Here is a 23524-nt window from a genome sequence, read left to right as displayed (position 1 = left end):
AGAGAATTCCAAGCAGGCTTCACCCTGCTAGCACAGAGCCCCAAGGTAGTGGGGAGTTGGGCGGGGGGTGGGGGGGGGACGGACTTGAACTCTAACCATGAGATTATGACCTGAGCTGAAATCAAGAGATGGACTCTCAGTTGACTGAGCTACCCAGGTGCCCTTAGGACTTCAGTAAGTATTTCTTATTGAGTCAATGATCTGGGGTTCCAGAGCTCTTTCCAGCGAGGGGGTTACTGAATGCCAAGTCTGATGTTGTGAAAACCCAAGCTGGAGTCAGACTTGAGCCCTATCCTTCATGGATTGTGTGACTTTTGTCAAATTATTTCCTATTGGCCTGAAACTTCATTTTCTCTATAAGAGGGGACAGACAATATGGGTCATAGTTCTTTGTTTGCAATTCTGGAATTCAAAACATAAGTCATCAGATAGCAAACACCGAACCGATCTGAATATTTTAGGCAGCAAAGTCAGTCTGGAACTGATGTGAAGCCATTTATATTTATCCCACCATAAGAATGTATCTGTATCTATTTTTTACAGAATTAATGTGTTTCATTAAAGAGTTTGGGGAGGATTACATAAGTATGTGCACCATATTGCACGATTTATTTAAAACATGAAAAATGCTGAGTTTGGAAACACATCTGGCCCCAAACATTCCCCAGAAGGAAATCTTTTTTCCAGTAAGGGAGATCAGCGCTGCCCCCCCACCCCCCCAAGGGATAGTGTGAAGATTAAATGAATGGTTTTTTAACCAACGGGGTGAGCATGCAATGGCCATGTCCAGGATCAAGTTAACAGGAGTGGGTGGGATGGAGGTGTAAAGTGATATGTGGGAGTGTGTGCTCTCCCACAGCAGACAGGGAGGAGTAGCCAGTTAGGGACAAGCCTTGAGTGGCAGAGTTCATGCTTAATCCCAGGGAAACAACAGGGAGCCGTGGGAAGTAACAACATTGGATTCTTTTTTTTTTAATGTTTTATTTATTTGTGAGAGAGAGACAGCGTCAGCAGTGGAGGGTCAGAGAGAGAGGGAGACGCAGAATCTGAAGCAGGCTCCAGGCTCTGAGCTGGCTGTCAGCACAGAGCCTGACGCGGGGCTTGAACCCACGAACCGTGAGATCATGACCTGAGCCGAAGTCGGCCGCTTAACCGACTAAGCCACTCAGGTGCCCCACAACATTTGATTCTTAAAAAGATCTGGAGAGGCAAGCCTGGCTGGAGGCAGGGAGAGCAACTAGGAGGCAGGCGGCGATCAGCGTGGGCTCCCGAGGCTGGGAGGGGCGGGGAGGGCGAGGCTCGGTGAGGTCGGGCGGCTGGAACTGCGACTACAGGTCGTGAGTCGGTTTTGTCGCCTCCCTGACGCTCAGATGCAAGCGCGGGCCACTGCACCTGCACACCCGGTGTGACGGCCCAGATGGGGCTTGAGGGACACGTGTCCGAAATCGGAGAGCGTTAAAGTCACGTTGGTGTTGCGGAGGCAGCTCTGGGTTGGGAGTCAGGCACCCAGGCTTTCAGTCTTTTCTCTCCAAACCCTTAACAGGTGGGAGCGGGGCAACGCGTCCCAACTCTGCGTGCCCGCCAAATGGCAACACCGCAGATCTGCCGTGTGGGACGGGAAGGGGATGTCACGTGTGAGGCGCTTTGGCGCTGACACCCACAGCTGGGTTATTCAATCCTGGAGGAAACTGCATTTCCTATTAAAATAAAAAAGCAACGATTTAGCTTCAGCGTAATGACGCGTGTCATCCAATTTGGCAGCTGCCTAATGCAGAACGGTAATTGCATCCAATTCTCTGCCATCGTTTCCGTGGCTCCTCAGTAAGTCTGAACCCAGTCGCTCGCCGTACAGTCTTTCTAACTTCCGCCCCCGAAGCGGACGTCCAGCTACGAACTAACGCTAGGCGAGGACGAGCGTGCGTGGAAATGGCGCCCCGGACCCGCCCCACGACCCAGCGTCCGCCGCGGGTGCGCGCTCGCACGCCGGAAGGGGCGGAGCCAGGCTAGGCTTTATAAATGCCTCGTCGACGGAGTCCCGATCTCTATCGGCAGCATCCGGCGGCGTGATGGTATGTATTGTTATGGCGCTTGGCTCTTTGTTGGTGCGGCGGCCCGACTCCATCCGCGGCGCATCGCCGCCATCTCAACTCGGAGGCCGCTGGGGGCCTGGCCGAGGGTCACTGGGGACTCGCCGAACTCCCCAGTCAGGCCTATTTGAAAAAACTCGAGACCTATGCTTGAGCTGGGGCCCGCCGGGCGGCTGGCGAAAGCCCTTGGGAGTGGCTTCGGTTTGGAGGCCTTGGGCACGAAAATTATCAAGTGCCAGATAATTTGTTGGATCTCTATCTCACCGATTTAATGTTAATCCGTTTTAGAGTCTGAGCACATAGGCCGGGAGGACATGGAGTGGGGGCGCCGTGCATTACTCGTGCTAACTTTGTACGCGGGAATGGAGACTGGGACAGGGTGCCGAGGCCTCGGGCTGAGATGGCTGGGCCGGTGCGTACAACCGTAAGGCCTCCGGAGTTCCGAGCAACCACAGATGATGAACTTATTGACGGGCGGACAGAGACTCTGTGCTGATTGTCAAGTTCTGATTTGGCTCTGTCCGGTTCTGGTGGCCTCTACACGTATCCGCCTGGCTTGGGGGACCTGTAGTGCCAGCTGCTTGTCCCGGAAGTCCTTTAGTGGTCAGACTTGCAGATTTGACCATAAAGTCACCTTTAAAGGTTGAACTCATTTAGGATGTGTGGGCCTTTAAACAAGTGCATCCAGCTCCGCATGTAAGCATGTTAATTGGGGCGCTTGTGTGGACTCTGCGCTCAGCCATTGTGGCACCCTGGGCAGCGTTGGAAGTGAACTCCTTAGATGAGCTTGAGTGCTAACGTGGGTCATTGTCTCTAGTCTCACAGGAAATTCTCTGCGCCCAGGCATGGGTCCCTGGGCTTTTTGCCTCGGAAGCGCAGCAGCCGGCATAGGGGGAAGGTGAAGAGCTTCCCCAAGGATGACTCCTCCAAGCCTGTCCACCTCACTGCCTTCTTGGGCTACAAGGCGGGCATGACTCATATCGTGCGGGAGGTCGACAGGCCAGGATCCAGTAAGTACAGGCCGCGGCCTCGAAGCTGTATGGGGGTGGTTAGGAGCTGAGGATGGGGATGGATTGGGGTTGCGGCAGACCAGACCCTCTCTGGGTAGGATTATACTCCAGGCTGGAGTTGTTTTAGGCAGAGGGATGTATTGGAGTCCAGAAACCTCAATGTGAGGAAAATTTTCAAGAGCCGCAGCCTAGAGGAATATGCTGACTTGGAGAGTGTTAATTTAAACTCCTGAATGCTGCCCACATTTCTGGTTGTGAAGTGAAGAGTAGAAAACCCGCTAAGCCAAACAGCCTTAGAGCACTGATACATTTTTCAGTTAAAATATAAGCATTAGCACAAAGTTGGCCCCCAGGAGTCCGGGTTGCTGATAGGACTCCACCCTGGTTACCAGAAGCGAGTTGCCATCTTTAATTGAAGCGGGTGCTTCACACTTGGATGCGTGGCACCGTAATCTGGCTGTCCCCTTCCAGTCTGATGGCCCTCTTAACCCACAGAGGTGAACAAGAAGGAGGTCGTGGAGGCCGTGACCATTGTGGAGACACCGCCCATGGTGGTTGTGGGCGTCGTGGGCTACGTGGAAACCCCTCGAGGCCTCCGTACCTTCAAGACCATCTTTGCGGAGCACATCAGCGATGAGTGTAAAAGGCGCTTCTATAAAAACTGGTAAGGGTCAGAGACGAGGCTGCCATGCACTCTGCAGGTTAGGGGCTGGAGAGGGGAGTCCCCTGTGCGGGTCTTCAGCAGGGGAAGAGCCAGACATGCTCTGGCGTCTGGTTTAGTTGCCTCATGAACAGTTTCTGGGGACAGACCTGAGCAGCACTCCTAGACCTCCCTGCTCAGCATCTTGGGTGTTGGCTGAGGACTCGGTAGTTCTGTTTCCTTAGTTGCTGGGATGGATGGAGGATACAGTTAGAAAGTGAGATAGTGGTGTATCCCCCCTGCCCCCAAATCCTGTCTGGGAGTGCGGTTGGGGTAATGGCTTACCTGGAGCAAAAATCAGTGAGTCTGTGAATGCTTGTGACCTGTATTAATTTTGTGGACCTCTGCTCAGCTCCGCTCGGCTCTGCCCGATGAGCTCCATCCAGGCTCCGCTTGCTGGTGGAAAAGGCTCCTTAGAAGCCGGCAATGAGCCCCATCCCTCTGTGGTGCCCTGTGCCTTCCGCTCACCCCTTGGAGGGGTGATGAAGGCCTGCACCCGGCCCCCTCCCCAACTCTGCTCTGCTCCTGAAGGCATAAGTCCAAGAAGAAGGCCTTCACCAAGTACTGCAAGAAGTGGCAGGATGATGATGGCAAGAAGCAGCTAGAGAAGGACTTCAACAGCATGAAGAAGTACTGCCAGGTGATCCGGGTCATCGCCCACACTCAGGTGAGACTCAGCAGCATGCACAAGGTAGGGGGGGACTGCACCAGCACTTCCTGTCCAGGGAGGTGGAGACCTTGAACCCAGCTCCCTAGTTCTCTTCTGAGTTGTTCCTCATCTCAAATGGACTTTGAGCAGGGATTTTAGAGGGATGGTAAAATTGGTTCGGTTCCAGTTCCTTACACTTCTGCTGGATGGACGGGCCAGTGAGCAGCCTGGGGATTACTTGAAGTTTCACAGCAACACAGTGCAGTGCCTGCCCTGTTGATCTCTGAAGCTGGGCTAAGGCCATTAACCTTGAGAAGGCCGCCCAGTGCCTCTAGGTGTGTGGCTTGGTTTTTCTGTTGCCAGCAGAGGGCGCTGTCTCCTAGGCTTTTCATCAGAGAAACCATGCAGCATTTTAGGGAAAGTGGTTGAAGGACTAGTGACTTTACCATTGTGAACTGCCTGAGTGCAAACAGTGAGTAGTAGGATCCTGGCTGCACTTCAAATCTGACTTGCTGTGAGCTGAATGAGCCTTTGGCTTAGAAGAACTACGTCTTATGCAGTTTGCTTGAGCCATTATTCTGGGTATCTACCTTGTTTGCTAAATTCAGTTTCACTATGGTTAGCAATGACCATGTTAACTTAGGTCTGTAGTATGTGTCCCTTACTCAAGAAGGTTCCATAGGACCGCACGGAACCATTCTTAATGAAAAGCTTTGGGCTTGAATTCTTTTTTTTCCCTAAACTTTGCAGCTTCTGCTCTTGACCGAGGTGCTAGTCCCACGCTTCCACACGGGAACGGCTTGTTGGTCAGAGCCAGGATAGGTGGGCAGGGTGAACAAGGGCACGTACCCCAAAGGAAGCAGCCAAGAAAGCATGATCGAGGACATTGGGCTAGTTGTTACCAGTACTTGGGTATGTCTGCTTGGGACCCATGTGCATCTGTTCAGGGTCAGTCCATCCTGATCGTGAACTCAGGCATCAGAATTGAGAAGAGGAATTGTACCAAGTGGGGAGTTTTAATACAGGAAGGAGGAGCCTTTTCCTTTTTGCCAGTAGACACGTGAGGTTCAAGGTTGCCAAAGTAGTCTGCCCACCCTGAGTTCTGCCATGGGAAGAGAGCTCAAAGCTCAGCAATCTGAATGTCGATTCCCTTCCAGATGCGCCTGCTCCCCTTGCGCCAGAAGAAGGCCCACCTCATGGAGATCCAGGTGAATGGCGGCACGGTGGCCGAGAAGCTGGACTGGGCCCGGGAGAGGCTGGAGCAGCAGGTGCCTGTAAATCAGGTGTTTGGGCAGGATGAGATGATCGATGTCATTGGTGTCACCAAAGGCAAAGGCTACAAAGGTGAGCTTTGCATTTGGCCAAGTGGTTAGATGCGGTTTCAAGCCCAGATCTTTGAGGAGGCTGTAGAATGGGTGCTGGGCACGTGGCATGGTTAAGATTGCAGAGACTTCCTCCCTGTCTTGTGTGAGTGAGAACAGCCCTGCGGTCATGTGGCAGGGAGGTAGGCAGACTGGGGTGCTCTCACCATACGTCTGCGTCCTTACATTTGGAGCTCACTGCAGAAGGCAGAGGGGCCTCGGAAAGTGGGTCAGTTTCTGCTAGCGTGGAACTTGGTGAACACGCTGAGGGGCACACGTTTCCAGTTCAGTGCAGGGCTAACTCCAAGGCCTCTTGAGAGTTGAGAACGGGTTTACGTCTCGGCAGGTGATGCACTTGAGCAAGAGAGAAGGGAGAGGACATGGGGTTTGAGGGTAACATTAAACCTTCCTGCCCCCCCTCAAGCCTCCCTAGGCCATGGGTGGTGATGGTCCGTGTTCAGGTGTTGAGTGAACGCATATTGGGCATTCAGCAGGAAAGGGTAATGGTGTGAGTGCCTGACACCCCAGTAACAAACTTGGGTCTATTCTAGGGGTCACCAGCCGCTGGCACACCAAGAAGCTGCCCCGCAAAACCCACCGAGGGCTGCGCAAGGTTGCCTGTATTGGGGCCTGGCATCCTGCCCGGGTGGCCTTCTCTGTGGCTCGGGCTGGCCAGAAAGGCTACCATCACCGCACTGAGATCAATAAGAAGGTGAGGCACCAGAGGGGCTCCTCGGGGACTTGAAGCCTGGGAAGGGAGAGACCAGCCCAGTGTTGGGAGTGTGGTTTCCAGTTCGTGCCAGCATTGCTCCATGGTGGTGAAGCTTCTGGACTGCACATGGACTTGGGTGGTCATCTTGTCTGATGGGACACACAGTTTTGGCTCGGTGCCATCAGAGGTGATTCTGGTGCAGCTTACTTTGGAGTGACCGAGGATGAGAGCCATGTCTGGCCCTTCCTTTGTGGTTTGGGGGAGGCCCTTGTCTTGGGTAGATGGCAGTGCCTTTAGGCCCGGCCATCTTTTCTTTCTGCCCCTAGCGAGGCTCCCTGCCACTGGAACTGAGCTGATAGTCTGATTCCCAGGCTGTCTCTCTCTGTAAGCTTATTACACTGTTCCCTCACTCAGATCTACAAGATCGGCCAGGGCTACCTCATCAAGGATGGCAAGCTGATCAAGAACAACGCATCCACTGATTATGATCTGTCCGACAAGAGCATCAATCCTCTGGTGAGTGATGAGCCGTTTTCCCCAAGTCCTGGCTCCGGCGGGGGTTGGTCTCCAGCTTGTTCTGTGTGAGTCTGTGCCAGGCCTCACCTGCAGGGTGGGACCCCGGTGTTCGTGTGTCTCAGCTCACTCACTAGGGCTGCGCTTCCAGTGTCTGTTAACCAGTCCCCTACACACTGTACCCAGCCATCTATCTGTTTCTAGTAAATGGCATGTCTTCCGGGCTCTGGTTGGGGCTTCCTGGTGACAAGAGGGATCTCAGACCCAGCTGTTCAGTGATGAGGCTCCGGAATGAGCGCTGGGCACAGCGCCCGAGTCAGACTGCGGAAACATTCCTTGCTGCCTTCCTTCTGAGAACAGCCCTGTGGTCGGCAGCGGGGGGAGGAGGAGTGCCTGAATTTCTAGTCTTCTGCTTGACCTGTCCTGACCTGATGGTCTTGACTTTTCCAGGGTGGCTTTGTCCATTATGGTGAAGTGACCAATGACTTTGTCATGCTGAAAGGCTGTGTGGTGGGAACCAAGAAGCGAGTGCTTACTCTCCGCAAGGTGAGGCTGGGGGCCCATCCTGGTAGTCAGGGTGTAGGCAGGAGCTCAGCCTCCCGTTGGAGGGGGCTGACAGCTCACATAGTGGACACAGGACCATTCTTTGTTGAAGGGAGTTCAGAGGAATGAGGGGCTTGGCACTCCGACAGGAGCTTTGAAGTCCGGGGGTTGGGGGGAGGAAAATCCCAGTCTGGCCCGGCCCAGCTGTTGGGCTTTTGTGTGTTTTCTTCATTATTCTGGTGGCAGGGGGAGACCCTGAGCAAGACCAGCTAGACCTAGGGGTGGTTGGGAGGGGATTCCTCTTGGCTCTGGAGGGGCTCTGTCCTCTGCCCTCACAGATAGGGAGCCTGTGAGCTATCACTGACCCCCTTCCTGGCCTACAGTCCCTGCTGGTGCAGACCAAGCGGCGGGCCCTGGAGAAGATCGATCTCAAATTCATCGACACAACCTCCAAATTTGGCCACGGCCGATTCCAGACTGTGGAGGAGAAGAAGGCGTTCATGGTGAGTCCTGAACCCTGCTGCTCTTGGGTTGGGCTGACCCCCGGGGGTCCCAAGCTCCTACCAGCACAGCATCTCCAATTGGGGGGGGGGTTGTGCCCAGTGGCTTCCCTCCCTCCTGACCTTGCCCGCTGCATCTCTCCACAGGGACCACTTAAGAAGGACCGAATTGCAAAGGAAGAAGGAGCTTAACATCAGAAGCAGATTGTGCAGCTGGTGGGATCTCAATAAAACTAGTTTTCCAGCAACTGCTGCCTGCGGTTTTGTTTCCCAATCCTGGCCGCTCCGCCTTGGCCTCTCAGCAAAATGTCTAGTCTTCTGCCCTACCTAGCCAAGCCCGGGTCTACCCCGGAACTGTTGAAGCTGGCCTGGGGCGGCGGGCTTTGTGCAGATGTGCCCTGTCACCCGCTGAGGCAGCTGGCTCTCTGCTTTAGAGGATGGTTGTGTTTGCACAGCTTGGGTGGGAGCACCTCATGGGGAGGGAGGCAGTGAGGATTTGATGTTCTCTGTTGGCTTCAGAGTGGCTGGGCATGGCGGAGCCAGCCCTGGCTTGGAGTGTAAGAACGGGTAATACAGTTAATCTACATGGGACTGGGTTCTGGTTGGGGCTTGTTGAGGTTCTGACACTGGAGAGGGCAAGGGGGGGTTGCTGAGCAGAAGGGAGGCCTGCACACCGCTGGAACTGGGAGAACATGGGGATGTTACACCAAGGAAGGTGCTGGTTAGGCGCTCCCCCAGCTGTGTTTCACAAGGCTGGGAATGTGGGCACGCAGAGGTGAAACTGCCCAGCTGGTGAGGCCATTGGACCCTTCATTGGCCTGGATGGTTCAGCCTCCACCCTCTGCATCTGTCCACCAGGCCTGGGGACCCCGCCGTGCCGGGTGGCGATGTGGCGGCTCTAATCTCTGAACATTCTGGCCTCTGATTTCTGACCCCACTGACTTCCAAGGGAGCAGCTTAGCCTGTGCATCCTGGCATGACTGGCAGTCCGGGGGACTGTCCCAGGTACTCTGCCGAGCTCATGCCCAGCTAGAGCTGCTTCACACCGCATTGGGCTGTGCCGCCTTTCACAGCTTTGGGTGCTCCCTGTCCAGCTGTTGAGCAGCTAACAGGCTGCCGCCTCTTCCCCGTCCCAGCACCACCTGAGAACGGGTGGTGCTGGCTGAGGACCGGTAGATGCCGGGTGTGGGGTGCAGGTCCAAGTAGTCCCTCTGGTTCTCGGCCTGGTTCCCCCACAAGTGAGGAGGCCCTGAAATACCGAGAGTGAGGCTGAGAACCGTTCTAAGCCCAGGACCCTCCCATAATGTCCGCCCAGCATTTCTGGAGCCCCTTCTGAGCTCTGGGGCAGTGACCTGGGAGCCACTGGCTTGATGGAAAAGCCTGCCGTGCCGCAGTAGGATCCTGGTTCCTGAGCTGCCGGGGCTGTACTTCTGGTCGCAGCCACCAGGGGGGGGGCAGTGGGCAGCATCCTGGGGCTCAGTCCCTAGAAATCCTGCAGGAGGGCCCCAAGGCTTGTCCCAGGCCCGGGAAAGGGCAGTGTCCCCTCTCCCTACCAGGGCTTCCTCACCAGGGTTCCCACAGCCACAAGGGGTCAGGGCCTGGTCCAAGGCCACTAGTCCCCTCTGGCAGAACCAGCCACGTGGTGTGGGACTGTCTCCCAACCCAACCCAGTCAGGTTCTGGAGAGGATGGTGAGCTGGGCAGGAGCACCCCTCTTCCCCTAGGCCTCTTAGCTTACGGGCCTCCCCACTACCCTTAGGCCAGCCCTGGAGCCCAGCTGCCCACCCAGCCTGGGTAGGGGAGGTTTTGCAGCTCAGAGATGTCCCCGCCCGGCCTTGTCTGGGGCTCTGCCCACTTGTGGGAATGGCCAGGATGACGAGAGATGTGGGGTGCAGAGGACAAAGGGCTCGCTCCTAAGGACAGGAAAGTACCCTCTGTGCTCCCAGCCTGAGGACATGCACCACAGGCATCCAGCAGCACACATATGCCTCCAGGTGACGTGCTGTCGCCTCCCCTTCCCCACACATCTGACAGCACAGAAAGCCCTTTGCTGGGGCAGGCTTCCTTAATAGGGGCTGAGCACCTAGCTGTTGACAATACCATCATGTCCCCATTCTGTCACGTCCCCATTCTGTCACATCCCCATTCTCTCGCTTCTGTCCTGGCCCTGGCCAGTGAGTGACCTGGAGCACACCCCAGAGCAGCTCCAAGGCCCCGCCTCACCTGGCGGTGACTCACGATCGATCTCAGCGGTGTCAGTGGTGTGCACAGAGCAGCTGGGCTGTTAGGGTGAGTAAGAAGGGTCTCCAGGGGCGGGGGGCTGCAGGGGGGAAAGCCAACCGTACGTGTGTGGGACCAGCTTCACTCGCTCCAAGGCTGAGCACCCGCTGCGGACACAGGGCTCCTCCAGGCGCCGGGGGAGCAGTGGGGAACCGAAAGTCCCTTAAGCTGCTTTGCTGGCTGCGCAGACAGTAAACACAAGTAGACGAGACGGCTGCAAGAGTGATGAATGCCGTGAAGACACAGGCCACTGGGCCACGCGGGTGTGCGGAGGCTGCCCCAAGACAGAGTGTGAAGCCCCCAGCCTCGGCGAGCTCTACAGACAGAACACCCCGCCAGAACAGTGGGTGCAAAGTCCCGGAGGCGGGCGAGGCTTCCCTGCTCAGATCTGAACTCCCGAGGGAGGCAGGTGTGTGAAGGTGGGCCTGGATCCCCACTGCCTACCTGGCCCGGGGCCTGGCATACAGTAGGTGCCCAGTAAACGTTCCCTGTGTTCCAGGGACCCGCCCGTGCCTGTGTGTCCGGTGCCCCAGCCCGGGGGTGTCCCGGCACTTCTGTGGGCCTGTGGTGGGTGGGGCAGCTATACTGGTCCCCTGCAGTCACTGAGGATGCTCCTGAGTGCCTCTCGCTGTGTGCGTCCTGTCACCAGAACCCTCAGACGGGCCTGGAATCCTGTGGTGACAGAACAAGGAGTCTCATTCCATTCCTCCCCAGGAAAAAAAAAAACAAAAAACAAAAACCTGCTGGGAATTTCTGAGCAAGTGGGAACAGGGAGGTGGCAGGAGCCACCATTGCCTTAAAAGGCACAACAGAGCCAGTGACTTCGCTGAGCTCACCTGGGGATGGCCTGGGGGGGGGGGGAGTCGCTGGCTGCGCCTCCCGGGCTCACCCCCAAAGTACTCCGCCTCCTCCCCAGATCCGCCCGGACAGCCTTGCCAGCAGGCGCTGCGGCACTGCCTGGCCCCCAGGCCCTGACCCCCAGCCCCGGGTTTCCAGTGGCCCCTCGCCCGCCTCCCATCTGCGCCCGGCACGCGGCTACTTGTCTGACGCGCCGGTGTCCCTGCCCACCCTCTGTGCGGTGTTGCACCCGCATGGGCTGGTACTCGAGGCTTGCCAACCTCTCCAGCATCACGTCCCCTCCCCGCGGCCAGACTTCCGCGCTGCTCCCAGGAAGCTGGGTAGCTTCCCCTGCGCTTTTTGCAGAAGCCCAGGCTGGGGTGAGAGAGGGGCCTGACCCGAACTCCAGAGGAGGCAAGAAAGTGACAGCCCTGGGCTCGGAATCGAGGGAGGCGGCATCCAGGAACCTTCCAGGGCCTATTAACAGATCGGGACTATTACAGTGCAGAATCCTTATCCTGGCTCATCCGCAGGCCCCCTAGACAAGCCTGCACAACGCCGCCCAGGGCCGGGTTCAGGCTCACAATGAGCCTCGCTCACACTGGCTTTGCCCCCAGGGGGCACTGCCCGCTGGGCAGGTGGTAACAGCTCTGAATACCTTATCTCGTTTCAGGCACTGTCCTAAGTACTTTACATGTTTAGACCCGGTCTCCAGGATCAACACTTGCGGCAGTTTCTGTCATTACCCCACTTTACAGAGGAGAAACTGAGGCTCAGAGGAAATGAACAGCTTGCCCAAGGGCACACAGCGGATAACTGAAAGGGCTGGGATGTGAGGCCTGGCATCTCTTCGCCCTGACCCTATGCTACTAGGCGCCTGCAAAAGCATTTTGGCTGAGGAGGAGGAGAGTGGTCATTTGCTGAGCACCTACTGTGTGCTAAGGCTTGTGCTAGACCCTTTCAGAGTTACTCGAACCCTTACAACCATTATTCCCATTTTACAGATGGGAAAATGGGGGTCCAGAGAGATTCAGAGAATCCTCGGAGGTCACAGCGCTAGACTACGCTCTGGCGGGCATCCCCCATGCTGTCTCCTGAGTGGTCCCAAGTGCCCCGTGAGTCGGGAGCTGTCGTCCCTGCTGTTTCCACAAGGAGGAAACGCAAGCTGGCTAACGGCCCCTCGCGTGGGGCTCTCTGGAGTGCTGAGCCGGGATTCAAATCCAGGCTCCAGAAGGTTAAGCGCTAACCCCTGCACCGCGCCACCGCCCCCCCCACCATGCAGGTGCCTGGGGGCTGCCCGTGAGGAAGGGGAGGGACAGCTTTTCCCAGCAGCGCCTGCAGTACCAATGTCCCTCTGGCCCATGGGCCGGGACAGATGGGCGCCATGGGGGACAGGTGGGGGCCCTGCGCCCCCAGCTGTCCTCTAGGCTACCAGGCTTCCTATGACAGTGGAGAAGTGGCCCTCCCCGCTCGCTGCCCCCTGAGCCCCCGCAGCAGGCGGAAGAAAAGAGCTATGAGAGAAGACGCTAAAGATAGCCGGCTCGCCACTTCCCCATCCTCCCTGGCCACCACCTCGTCCCCGATGGCTCCCAGCACGCACCACCCTTCCCCACGGCCGGCCGTTCCCCAGAGCCTGGGCGCCCAGCTTGGGGCACAACACAGGGACCCGGGCAGCAGTCACCGTGTGAAGACCCTCCAGGTGCCGGCGCCGGGCTGGCCAGGGACATGCCTCGTGCCGCTCAAGCCTCCCCTTGACTGTGGGGGCAGGGGGTCTATCGTCACCCCTCGACGCTGACACAACCACACATCGCCATCGTGGCCCCACCATGCATTCATCTGTGAGTCCATGTCCACCCGCCCCGACGGATTCCTGCCGGGGAAATCTGCAAACACTACAATCGGAGCCCTTCTTCCAGGGAGCCCGCCGTGAAGCCCTCCACGGCTCTCCTGCTGAACCCGACTGGCTGAGGCCGTCCCCAGAGGTCAGCGTCCTGGGGCACAGAGCTGGGGTGGGGGGTGGCCGAGGCTCTGGCGGGACAAGCACCGTGAGCCCGCACCTCGCCTGCCACTCCGCTCTGCCTCCCCAGGGCGGCACCATCTAAATCACTGTACATTTACATTTGCTCCAGGGCAGGCCCTCCCCTGCTCTCAAGCATTCTGTGGCTCCACACTGCCCATTCACCATGTCAAAAACCTTAATTAAGCACCCTGTGTGGGGCACCTTGGGGTGGCATTCAAGGCTCCTCGCCCTTTGGTCCCAGTCTGCCCACCAGGTCGACACAGGCTGCTGTGTCTCCCCGTGGGTGACCACCGGGGTTGTGTGGCCCAGGCCTTCTGGCTGTGCCGCGGTGGCCCCACGTGCTATGTGGGAATGAGCTGGCCAGGCCTGGAGCCCAGCTGTTTCTCCCCAGCGCTGTGACAGCCTTGTGAGGGCCGCAGAGAAGATTCGGGGGGAGGATGTGCCCGGCTGGCTCCTGGCACGGGGCCTCGCTCTACATCTGGCCCACCCTCCCCATCAGTAAATACGGAATGTGCAGACAGGCCTATGGAAAAGGCAGTATCACTTCCATTTCACAGACGGGAGAACCAGGGCTCAGAGAAGGCAGCTGGCCCACCCAGGCTCACACAGCCAGCACACGGCCCTGCCTGGTCCTGGTACCCAAGCCCCACTAAGCCACAGGTGGCAGCGGACAGCTCAAGGGCCACGTCTGGTTTGGTCTGGCCCTCAGAGTGAGCTTGTCTGCAGGAGGCTCTGAATTCGGGAGTTCGCAGCTTTGCTTCCATCTTTCGAAACCTGATCGACAGCAGAAACCTGTCGCAAGCCAAAGGTCCGGTGGCCTGAGAGGCGCTGACGGAAGTGTGGCCTCCCGGGCCCCGGGGGGTTCCATCCAGCTGGCAGATGAGGGACTTCAGGTGCACGTGGACTGTCCCACAAAAGAGCCGCCCTTGGTGAATCCCGTGATACGGAGGGTGCCTTTGGTATATGTGACATATTTTAGAATTCATTGAAAAAGGCAAATGGTAAATCTGGCTGCGTGGCATCCCGGACAGTGACCAGGCTGGCGTGGGGACGGCCTGGCCTTTGTCCCTGCTCCTGAGGACTCTGCATGGCCTACCGCTGCCTCATCCGAAGAACGGGGTCTCAGGGAGGGCTGCGTTGGACGCTTTCTCAGGGCCCTTTTGGCGTGAGGGGCTGGGCCTCTGAAAACTGAAGGCCAGTGCAGAGCGACCAGAGAGACTCCATGGGCTGCAGCAATCAGGGAAGCCTTTCTGGAAGAGGGAGGCTTGAGCTGAGCTGTGAAGGCTCCATGCTCACGGCTAACCTGAACGGAATGGATGGTTCTGGAAGGGCGGGAAAGTGCAATTCCAAGGAATGAGCTTGCGATAGAGAAATTTGGGGCACAGCAGGAAGCAGGTTGGGGAGAGACTTGGAGGGGGCTTGAGGGGAGGTCTTCCCTGAGACCCTCCACTGCACCTCCCCGCAGGGAGCTCCGGTTCTCCAGAGCAGGATGGGGGTGGGGGTGGGGACAGGGAGGTGACCCCATGGGCCATCTGTGCACTGTGTGCCAGGCACCCTCCACTCCTCACATCTACAGGAGACAGGTACTAAGGGGACCCCTGTTTCACAGAAGAGGGACTGGGGCTTGACCCCCAGACTCCTATGGGCCCCTTTGCCTGGAGGAGGGAACGGGGAGGAAGACTTTCATAGAAGCAGAGGCTTCTGTGTAGGCTGAGGATGCTTCCCCTGTTTTCTGCGGTGGGCAATACCACTTTGCCCTACAATGTCACCTCCTCCTAGAAGCCTTCCCAGACAACACCCCTCCCCATATCAGAGTGCCCTAGTGTCAGCTCTTCCTGCTGCCTCAGTTTCTCCCTCAGTGTTAGTATTCCTTCAGCTTTGGGCTCCGTGTCCATCTTCCCAGCCAGACGGCAACCTCCTTGAGTCGGGGGCTGTCTCTGTGTCTGTGCCGCTCTTCTTGGGCCCTCTGCACCCCCAAGTGCTGAGCACATAGTAGGTGTTCAATGCAATAAATATCTGTTGAATAGCCAGGTGACTGAAGGCATGAATAAACACAGGAATTTAAGAATGAACGGAGTGATTTTCTCAGGGTCACCCAGATGGTCAGGGTGGCATGGACGTGGCAGAAGCCAGGGGTCCTGCCTCTGGGACAGTGTGGCCACCCCCCCCTTGCCCTCTGTCTGGCTTCCCTGCTGCTGTTCTGGAGGCTCATATCTGTTCTCCACTCAGCAGCCAGAACAATCCTGTTAGAGCCCAAGTCAGACTGCGGCCTTCCCAGCACTCTCTATTTTGGAAGAAGGAAAGTTCTGTGTGGTGGCCGGCGGCTCTGGCTGCACCACGGGAATGGATTTAATTTCACTAAAATTACTTACAATGGTCAATTCTGAGTTATGTGGATTTTACCACAGTAACAAAAAAAATTTTGCCTCCCTTCTCTGCTCCAAACCCTGCATAGCTCCCATTGAATGCAGAATCCCAGCCCAAGTCTCCAAGGTGCCTGGTCCCTGACCTTGCGTCCCTCATTGCCAGCATTCATCCGGGCCTCTCTGGGCCTCTCTCCCGGCAGGCGCACTGCTGCCCCAGGGCCTTTGCACTGGTTCTCGCCCCGCCCTGGAATGCTCCTCTTCTAGAAGTCTGCAGAGACGCCACTTCCGCAGCAAGGCCTCTCCTGCCCCCCGCCCCCCCAGTGATATCTGCAACCTGCTCCCTGCCTGCTGTCCGGACGCCCCCTGTGCCCACCCCTTCTCTCTTCCAGGGCACTATCACTTGCCGCCTTGTGTACCATGGCCTTGCTCATCACATTGATGGTCTCTCCCCGCTCCCGCGTTTTCATCACTGTTCTCCAGGCTCCAGAGATGCTGGGGAGGGAAGGGATGTGGTCTGGAGCGCGTGAGGGAGAGGGGAGAACGCCGAGGTGGCCGCAACTTCCTCAAGGCAAATTTAGGAAAAGCTGAAGTGAAAAAGGCTTGGGCAGCGGAGGGCTTCCGGCAGCTAGTCCGAGAGGCGCGCATGCACATCAGTGCGCGTGTGCTGCTGTGCGTGTGTGTACGTGTGCGCTGAGCATGCGTGGCCACATGCGTGGGTGTAGGGGGGTGAGAGAATGAGAGGGGTGTGTGTGTGTGTGTGTGTGTGTGTGCGTGCACGCGCGCATGTGCAGTGTGTCTGTGAGAGCCCTGAAATAAGGGACCGGCCCTCTCAGGGCCTCATGGGGTCGAGCTAGGAGGTGTCTGGCGCAGCAGTCCCTGGTCCTAGCTGCCCCAAGGCTCCCTAGCACTCCCTGTGGGGCCCAGTGCTCTGTCGCCCCCTCCCAGGGAGGTGTGACCCGATGCAAGAGCATGCAGGCTCTGGGGCCCCCGCTTTCAGCGTCCCGGCCCCAGCTCTGCCACCGATGAACTGTGTGACCTTGATGAAGCAGTTGAGCTGCACTGTGTGGCAGTTTCAGAATCTGAAAAGTGGGGAAGATCAGAAGAAACCCCACTTCCCATTGTTGTTGCAGGATTTGAAGAGCAAAAGTATGTGCGGGGTGAAGCCCGCCGTGGGCACCTAGGTAAACAGGCACGGTTGGTATTGGTCTCAGCTCTGGCCTGTGAGACCCCCACCCCCACCCCCAGCCGCAGGGAGCGGGCACCCAGGTGGAGGCCGCCACCTGCCGAGCAGTGAGGGCCCCAGAGGGGAGTCCAAGGTGGCCAGAGGAGGCGCCCACCCCCAACAGGGGGTCTCAGCTGAGGCCTGGGGGGTGGAGATGCCTTGTCCAGGGAAGGAGGGAGGAGGGCAAGGGGCTGCCCAGAATAGGGCAGGGAGGGAGAGGGATGGCCCGGTGGTGGCTGCCAGGAACTCGGTGAGACCTATGCCCCGGACGACCAAGGGCTTCAGTGCAGCCACAGGACCCTTGTTCCTGAAGTGCCTGCCTACATTTGTCCGGGCGTAGGGGAGCCATGGTAGGTGTTTGAGCAAGGGCGTGGAAGCTTCAACCCAAGGCTGCCGGTTCCAGGCTGGTAGAGGGTTACCACCCTAGCATAGGCTGGAAAGATGAGACACTTTCTCACAAAATACCTAAAAAACAAAACCTATAAAAACACGGTAGTTCAAGTACACTGCTCTGTGTGAAGTGGTAAAGTCTAAAGGGACCGAGGGAGTGTGATCTATAAAGCCTTCCTAGAGGAGGGGGCCCTGGAAGACTCTGCGGCAGTGTCCTGGGTGACTTTGGGCAAGCCACTTCCCTCTCTGGTCTCCGGTCTGCCCTGCCAAGGCTGACCCAGCCTCCTCTCCTGCAGCTCTCTCAGCTCTGACATTCCGCCATCGCCATCGGAGATGAGGACCATTGGAATCCGCCAGGGGCTGATTCAGGTTCTTGATTTAGAACGAGACCCCACCTGCCTTGGTTTCCCCTCTGCACTGGGCGAGGCAGGGAGGATAATAATGCTTGATTGTCAAAGACCTTGCAGCCTCAGGGGCCAGATGCCAAGGATTGTTTTCCATTCCTAGGAGGATGGGCCCTTCCTGCCAGGAGAAAATTCCAAGCTCCTGCAGCCGGGGAGGGGTAGATCCCGCCACCACTCCCCGTGACCGCATACCCGCCGCCCGAACCTGTGGCATCAACGACTTTCTTTCCCTTCTCCTTTCTTGGCAAAGGTGCCCGGAGGAGAGGCCCTCAGCCTCTTCTGTTTGCTCAGAAGCACCCTCTCCCTTCCCATCTCCTTTCTTGCCTTTGCTGTTCACCCAGGGACACAGGGGCCCAAGGCAGGGGCCGTGCAGAACGCCCCCCACCAGGGCTGGGCTCGTTCTCCTCCTGGACGTCTGTCAGTCCGGGTGGCGGGAAGAACGCGGGCTCGGGTCCTCTGGGACGATGGGATTTTGATTTGGCAAATCTTCTGCTACGACGGACCTTCGCTCCCAGCACTTCGCGAGTCCATTTCCATGGTTCTGATCTTTGGTTGCAAGATGCTGCATCTCTGAAGTGATTTGGTTATGAGCGCCTTGGGCCTGGGATGGCAAATGTTCCAATAGATTCGATGGTCTTGGAATTTTCTTGGTTGTAAGAACCTGTGGTGCTAGAATTTTCTAGGTCAAAGGTTTTGTGGTTCTGGAAGTCTGGATCCAGGTGTCTGCAGTTCCAACCCGGCACTGTGGGTCGAGGGTGCCATGGGAGCTGGGGGGGGGGCAGGAGGAGGGCCTGGGGAGGGGTGGTGACGGGTGGCGCGGTGGCAGGCCAGGTGCACCCACGTGGGCGGCGGCGGCAGCTCCGGCGCTGACAGCTGGGCAGGGGCCGCTGCCTGAGCTCACGGCACCTGGCCTTGACCCAGGACCGGGAGGGGATGGGACGGGAGGGGGACCCAGCAGAGGTCAGGCCCTCCACAAGCTCTGCCACATCCTTCCCTCCCTGGGCCCCCCTCCTGTCCCCACTGAACTCAAAGGGGCTGCGAGTGCCGAGCCCACCTGGGGCAGCCCCTCACTGACTGAGCGGAGACTCCAGACACAGCCGGGGAGGGAGGCATTTTCTGGTCCCGCTAAGGGCAGGGGCAGCCTAGATCCCCCCCTACCTCCCATCCCCCACTGTCAGTCTCATGTTAACCAGCCCCTCAGACACCCCTCTTCTTCCCCAGAAGTACGGTGTCTGGTCACAGACTGACCCCCGCCCCCCCCCTTGTGCCCCTACAACAACGGGCGGCCCCAGATCTTCAGGCTGTGAAGAGTCAGGATCTCAGAGCTTGTCACCAGGGGGCCTCAGTCTTCCCATCTGGACACTGGAGGTGGTGAGCTATCTGCCCTTGGGGCCCCGACCGACTGTGTCCACTCTGACCGTCCACTTCCCCACCCCCTTACCCCCAGCCCTTTCCCGAGCTCCCCTGTGCCCTCCTGGCTTCTGGGGAGGGGCTCCCCACCGCTGCCCGGCCCCGCTTTGGCACGCTCCCAGCAGGCTCGTGGGAGCTGGAATTCGGAGCCGTCCCTGGCGTGTGTGTGCACCGCAGCCCGCCTGCCGGGGCACCTCCCCTGACTGGGGGCCAGGAATTCCTCCCGCTTGCTCCCAACAAGCCCCCGGGGAAGGAGGAGCTGTGGGAAGGGGCAGGGAACATACTGGAAGTCGGGACTGAGCGGGGGGCTGGGAGGCAGTCCGGGCCTACGGACACCCAAGGTAGCAGGGGGGCGGAGAGGCGGGTTGCCGGTGGATTCTGACCACACCCTCCATCCTGGCCTGCAGCCCCATCGTGTGCGCCCACTGATGGCAGTTTTAGAGTCTTTCTCTGCCCTTATACAGGTTTGTTTTCTGATTCAAGTGTTTCCTGAGCACCTACTATGTGCCAGGCATTCCATTAGGTGCGGGGGACACAGCCACCAGCCGGGCAGGGATGAATACCTCCCACGCGGGGCTTCCAGTCCGTGCAAGGACAGCTGATGAGCGCGGATGCCATCTGAGTTGCGCTCCTGTGAGCTCCTGGGGGCGTGGGCCACCCGGCCTTGCAGGCTCTGGGTGTCTCTCCCGGGCACAGCCCTCTGCCACAGCTCATGCCGCCCCTGCGGCCCTCATCCAACAGCGTACCGGGGACCGTGGCCCTTGGCTGGCACAGCGCCCCAGGGAACGCAGTGCTGGGTTCCTCCCAGGATTTGTCCTTCCACTTGCTGTATAACCTTGAGAGAGGCGCTGCCCTCTCTGGGCCTCAGTTTCCCTATCTGCAAAATGAGGCACTTGGGCCGGAGGTAATGGGCCCCTTCCCCACCCCAGTGGCCTCTCACTCTGGTTTTCAAGGCACATGCAGGCCTGTCGTCTTCCAGGGGGGCTTTGGCTGCTGACGGGGGTTGCCCCAGGGTTGATGACGCTCTCCCAGCTGCCTACCTGGCCCCGCCTCAGCCTGCCTGGTCCTCCAGCTGCGCAGCCCAGAGCCAGTGACTTCAGGTGGGGGTTACCCTGCCCGGGGCTCATCTGGCCTGCTTCCCACGGGGAGCCTTCACAGATCACCCCGCTGTTCTGCTCACCTCCCCGCTAACCTGGACCCTCACCGTGGGCCAGACCCTCATTTGGCTAGGAGTCGGGTCTCTCCCAGCCAATGTGGTTCACGCGGAGGGCAGGGCGGGGGTCTCCTCTGCAGAGCAAGGAGCTGTGGCTCAGCCCTGACCAGCCGTGTGACCTTGGGCACATCACCGACTCCTGCTGGGCCTCAACTCCTCTCCTGGAATACAGGTCAGTTTCCAGACAGGGGCCTCCCGGTGGAGAGCAGGTGGGGGGCCTGGCTCAGAGCAGGTGGCCCTGCACCTGAGGCAGTGAGAGAGGATTCCCTCGGTAGTATGGGTACTTCTGACATCCCCCTACCCTCCAGCTTTAATGGCACCAACCAGCTGATGTTGCCTTTCATTACCAGCCTCAGCCCGTGCCCAGCTGTCTCGCCCGTGGCCCGAATCGGGACACTGGATCCTCTTAAGCTGCTCCTCCCTGGCCATCTCCAGCTCAGGAGTGACCCCACGGGTTTCTTAAGCTAAAACCCCACGGGTCCCCCTTGCGACACACAGCCACACGGACGAATCTCACATCAGGAGCAAAAAGCTACATCTCGCCAAGGAGCATGTGTTGCGACTCATATACAAGAAGGTCAAGAAGAGGCGTAACGGGGGGGGGNACACACAGCCACACGGACGAATCTCACATCAGGAGCAAAAAGCTACATCTCGCCAAGGAGCATGTGTTGCGACTCATATACAAGAAGGTCAAGAAGGGGGGGGGGGGGGGGGGGGGGGGGGAGCTCCCCTTGGAGGTGGGGTGGGTACTGACCAGAAGGAGAATAAGGGGGCTTCTGGGTCCAGAAATGATCTGGGTCTCAATCTGGGAGCCGATTTTACAGGTCTGTTGAGATTTAAAAAATCTTATTATCAGTCTTGATTCTTCTCTCCCCTCGAGTAGTTTATGCAGCAGGGGACAGAAATCCCAAGTGTCATAAACATTCCAATCTACAGGGGGGTGGGGGAAGGGGCAGCTGCCGGGCGGCGGGCGAGGAGGGGGGAGCAGTTGTTAAACAAGAAAAACAGGCGAATATGTTGTAGATCGAGAGCAGCAAGAGGTAGGAAAGGAAGCGAAAGGATGAGGCCAGGGAGGCGAGCCCCGAAGCCCAGGAGGGAAGGAGCCGCAAGGCTCTTGCTGGGTGTCCCGGGGAGGGACAGCGCGCGCCAGTGCTCTCAGGAGGGGAGAAAGGACACGGATCCGGACTGCTGTGGGTGAGCAGAGGTCACTGTGAGCCCTCAGGAGAAATAGAAACCAGAAAGCGGAGGGTTTGGAAGCTGTTGCTCTAGGGATTGATATTGAAAGTTGATATACTTGGGGGTTGTTGCTATTTTAGATACGGTGGTAGCCCTGGGGTTTTGTTCATTTGTCTTGTCTTATTTTGTTTGCCCCCAGAGCCCTTACCTACCCAATCTACATCTGCTGTTCTCTCCGGAACACGCTTCCATCTCCCCGAGAGCAGTCCCCTGGCCCTGTATGCCAGCTCCCAGTGGCCCCGCCTGGACCCTGGGGTGGGTACCCGTGCGATGGACGTGCGAACAGACTTGGACAGACCGCCCTGCCTTCATGTGCCACGAACACACCCTCGCTATGGGGATTTGTCAGGACACCACTTTGCCCCTGGATGCTCTCCCCGTGCCGCCCACCAGGCCTGCTCTGTTCCGGGCTGTTCCCTGCAGGAGGCGGAGGGCGTGGGCTGGACTCACGACCTGGCCTAGATCTCATCTCGGTTGCTCCTCGCTGGGTGGTCTTGGCAGATTCCTTCCTTCATGAGTTGGCTTCCTGGCCTGTAAAATGGGGATATTCACACCCAGGCAGGGTGACGGGAGGCAGGGGTCGTCAAGGGCCTGCTCAGGGATCTGGCCCATGGGAGGCAAGCTGGGAGCCCAGTGGCTCACTGGGTGCAGGGGGTCAGAAGAGGAGGTCTTAGGGGAGAGAAATGAATGGCGGGGGTGGTGTCTAGGGATTTGGATTTTGGCCTTTGTGACTTGGGGCAAGTCGCTTTCCCTCTCTGATCATTGCTTGGCTCCAAGATAGCTGGCATGGTGGCGCTTGGGGCTGGGGACTGGGACAGGGGTGCTCCGGCTTGTGGAGCCACAGCTGGCAATAGGAAGGTGTGGGGCGGTGTCGGAGGCCAAGGGCAGCGGCAGCTCAAAGTGTCTGGGGGAGACAATGGGCACTGTGTGCGGGGGGGGGGGAGCAGGGTGGGGCGGCGTGGGAGCACAGTGGCACCCCAGCAGGAATGTGCTGGCCTGTCTGGGAATGTGAGCACATCACTTCCACCGTGGCCTCGCGCCCACCCTGCTGCACGTGGTTCAGAGCCCGGGATGGACGAGGGAGGCAGTGGCACATGGGGGATCCTGGGTCCCTGCAGGCCTGAGCAACCTCCCAGGTCTTGGAAGAAGGGTGGGGGCGGGCGCACGGAGCCTCCCCATGCCATTGGCTTGCCGGGTGGCCTTGGGCAGGTTCCTGCCTCCTTTGAGGCCTCAGTTTCCCCATCTGTGTCAATGGTCTCTGATGGCCCTGTAGGGACTTCCTTGGGTGAGAACATCTCTCGTGGCCCATCACCTCCCTCACTCTGCCCCACTCTCCTTCCATGGAGTAGGGACTTGGTCAGTCTTGTCAACCGCTCTGTCCCTTGGCCCAGAACAAAGCCTGGCCGTGGCAAGGCTCAGTAAACATTTGCTGGATGAAAGCATTTTCATTATTATTAGGACTGGTTTCTCCTTGCTGCCCCCACGTCCTTTTTCTGCCCTTCCCATCCTGCCCATCAGCTGCCCAGTTCAGAGGGTCTTGGGGACAGTGGGCTTCCCGCTCAGTAGCCGCTGGGGGATTCAGCCAAGGGGAGGCAGCGAGCGATGGGAGGGTGGGGCAAGAGAGGAGGGGTAGTCCTCCCCTGCGCTCCTCCTCGGTCCAGCAGGGAGCTTGGAGCTCCTGTGTGTGTGGTGCCTTCCTCCCTGCCTTCCCTCTCCCTGGCTCTGGGGACGCTCCCAGCTCCTCCGCGGCATCTCTGCCCAGCTCAGCTGTCCTGCTCAGAGGCCTTTGTGCAAGATCGCTTCTTCTAAAGCCCCGCACGTCTGCTTCCTGCCAGGACGCTGCCCCGTGCGCTCATTTTATCTTCCTCATTTTATTCCGTGATCCCCATCTTACAGATGAGAAAACTGAGGCCCAGAGAGGCGCTGTGAATGGGCTCCAAGCCTGCCGGCCGGGGAGTATCAGAACTTGAACCCAGGTCTCTGTGGCTCTGGTGCCTGGGGCCTTTGGTCCTGGGCGGCACTTGACTTTCAGCTTTCTGACTGTGGAAGTCGTAAAAGGTTAGGATGCT

The 23524-nt window shown here is 58.3% G+C and overlaps 1 protein-coding gene and 3 non-coding genes across 4 annotated transcripts; all 4 read left to right on the top strand.

The window, feature by feature from the left end:
* The first annotated feature begins 1914 nt into the window (after positions 1-1914).
* RPL3 (ribosomal protein L3) lies at positions 1915-8323 on the top strand. Its single transcript, XM_039236554.1, has 10 exons — positions 1915-2069; positions 2905-3097; positions 3593-3761; positions 4329-4464; positions 5604-5790; positions 6359-6519; positions 6934-7035; positions 7483-7578; positions 7959-8078; positions 8223-8323. Exons 1-10 carry the CDS (start codon positions 2067-2069, stop codon positions 8265-8267), a joined length of 1212 nt encoding a protein of 403 aa, XP_039092485.1. The 5' UTR covers positions 1915-2066; the 3' UTR covers positions 8268-8323.
* Positions 2538-2601, top strand: LOC120235395. Its single transcript, XR_005529399.1, has one exon. It is a non-coding gene; the product is annotated as a small nucleolar RNA SNORD43 (small nucleolar RNA).
* LOC120235408 lies at positions 4274-4328 on the top strand. Its single transcript, XR_005529402.1, has one exon. It is a non-coding gene; the product is annotated as a small nucleolar RNA U82P (small nucleolar RNA).
* On the top strand, positions 7300-7393 carry LOC120235400. The gene has a single exon (XR_005529401.1). It is a non-coding gene; the product is annotated as a small nucleolar RNA U83B (small nucleolar RNA).
* Positions 8324-23524: the final 15201 nt, after the last annotated feature.

Source organism: Hyaena hyaena, unplaced genomic scaffold (assembly GCF_003009895.1).
Source record: "Hyaena hyaena isolate Hyena2069 unplaced genomic scaffold, ASM300989v1 scaffold_4, whole genome shotgun sequence".
NCBI lineage: Eukaryota > Metazoa > Chordata > Mammalia > Carnivora > Hyaenidae > Hyaena > Hyaena hyaena.
Note: the sequence above shows the minus strand (reverse complement) of the source record. Positions and strands in the feature narration are given on the sequence as shown.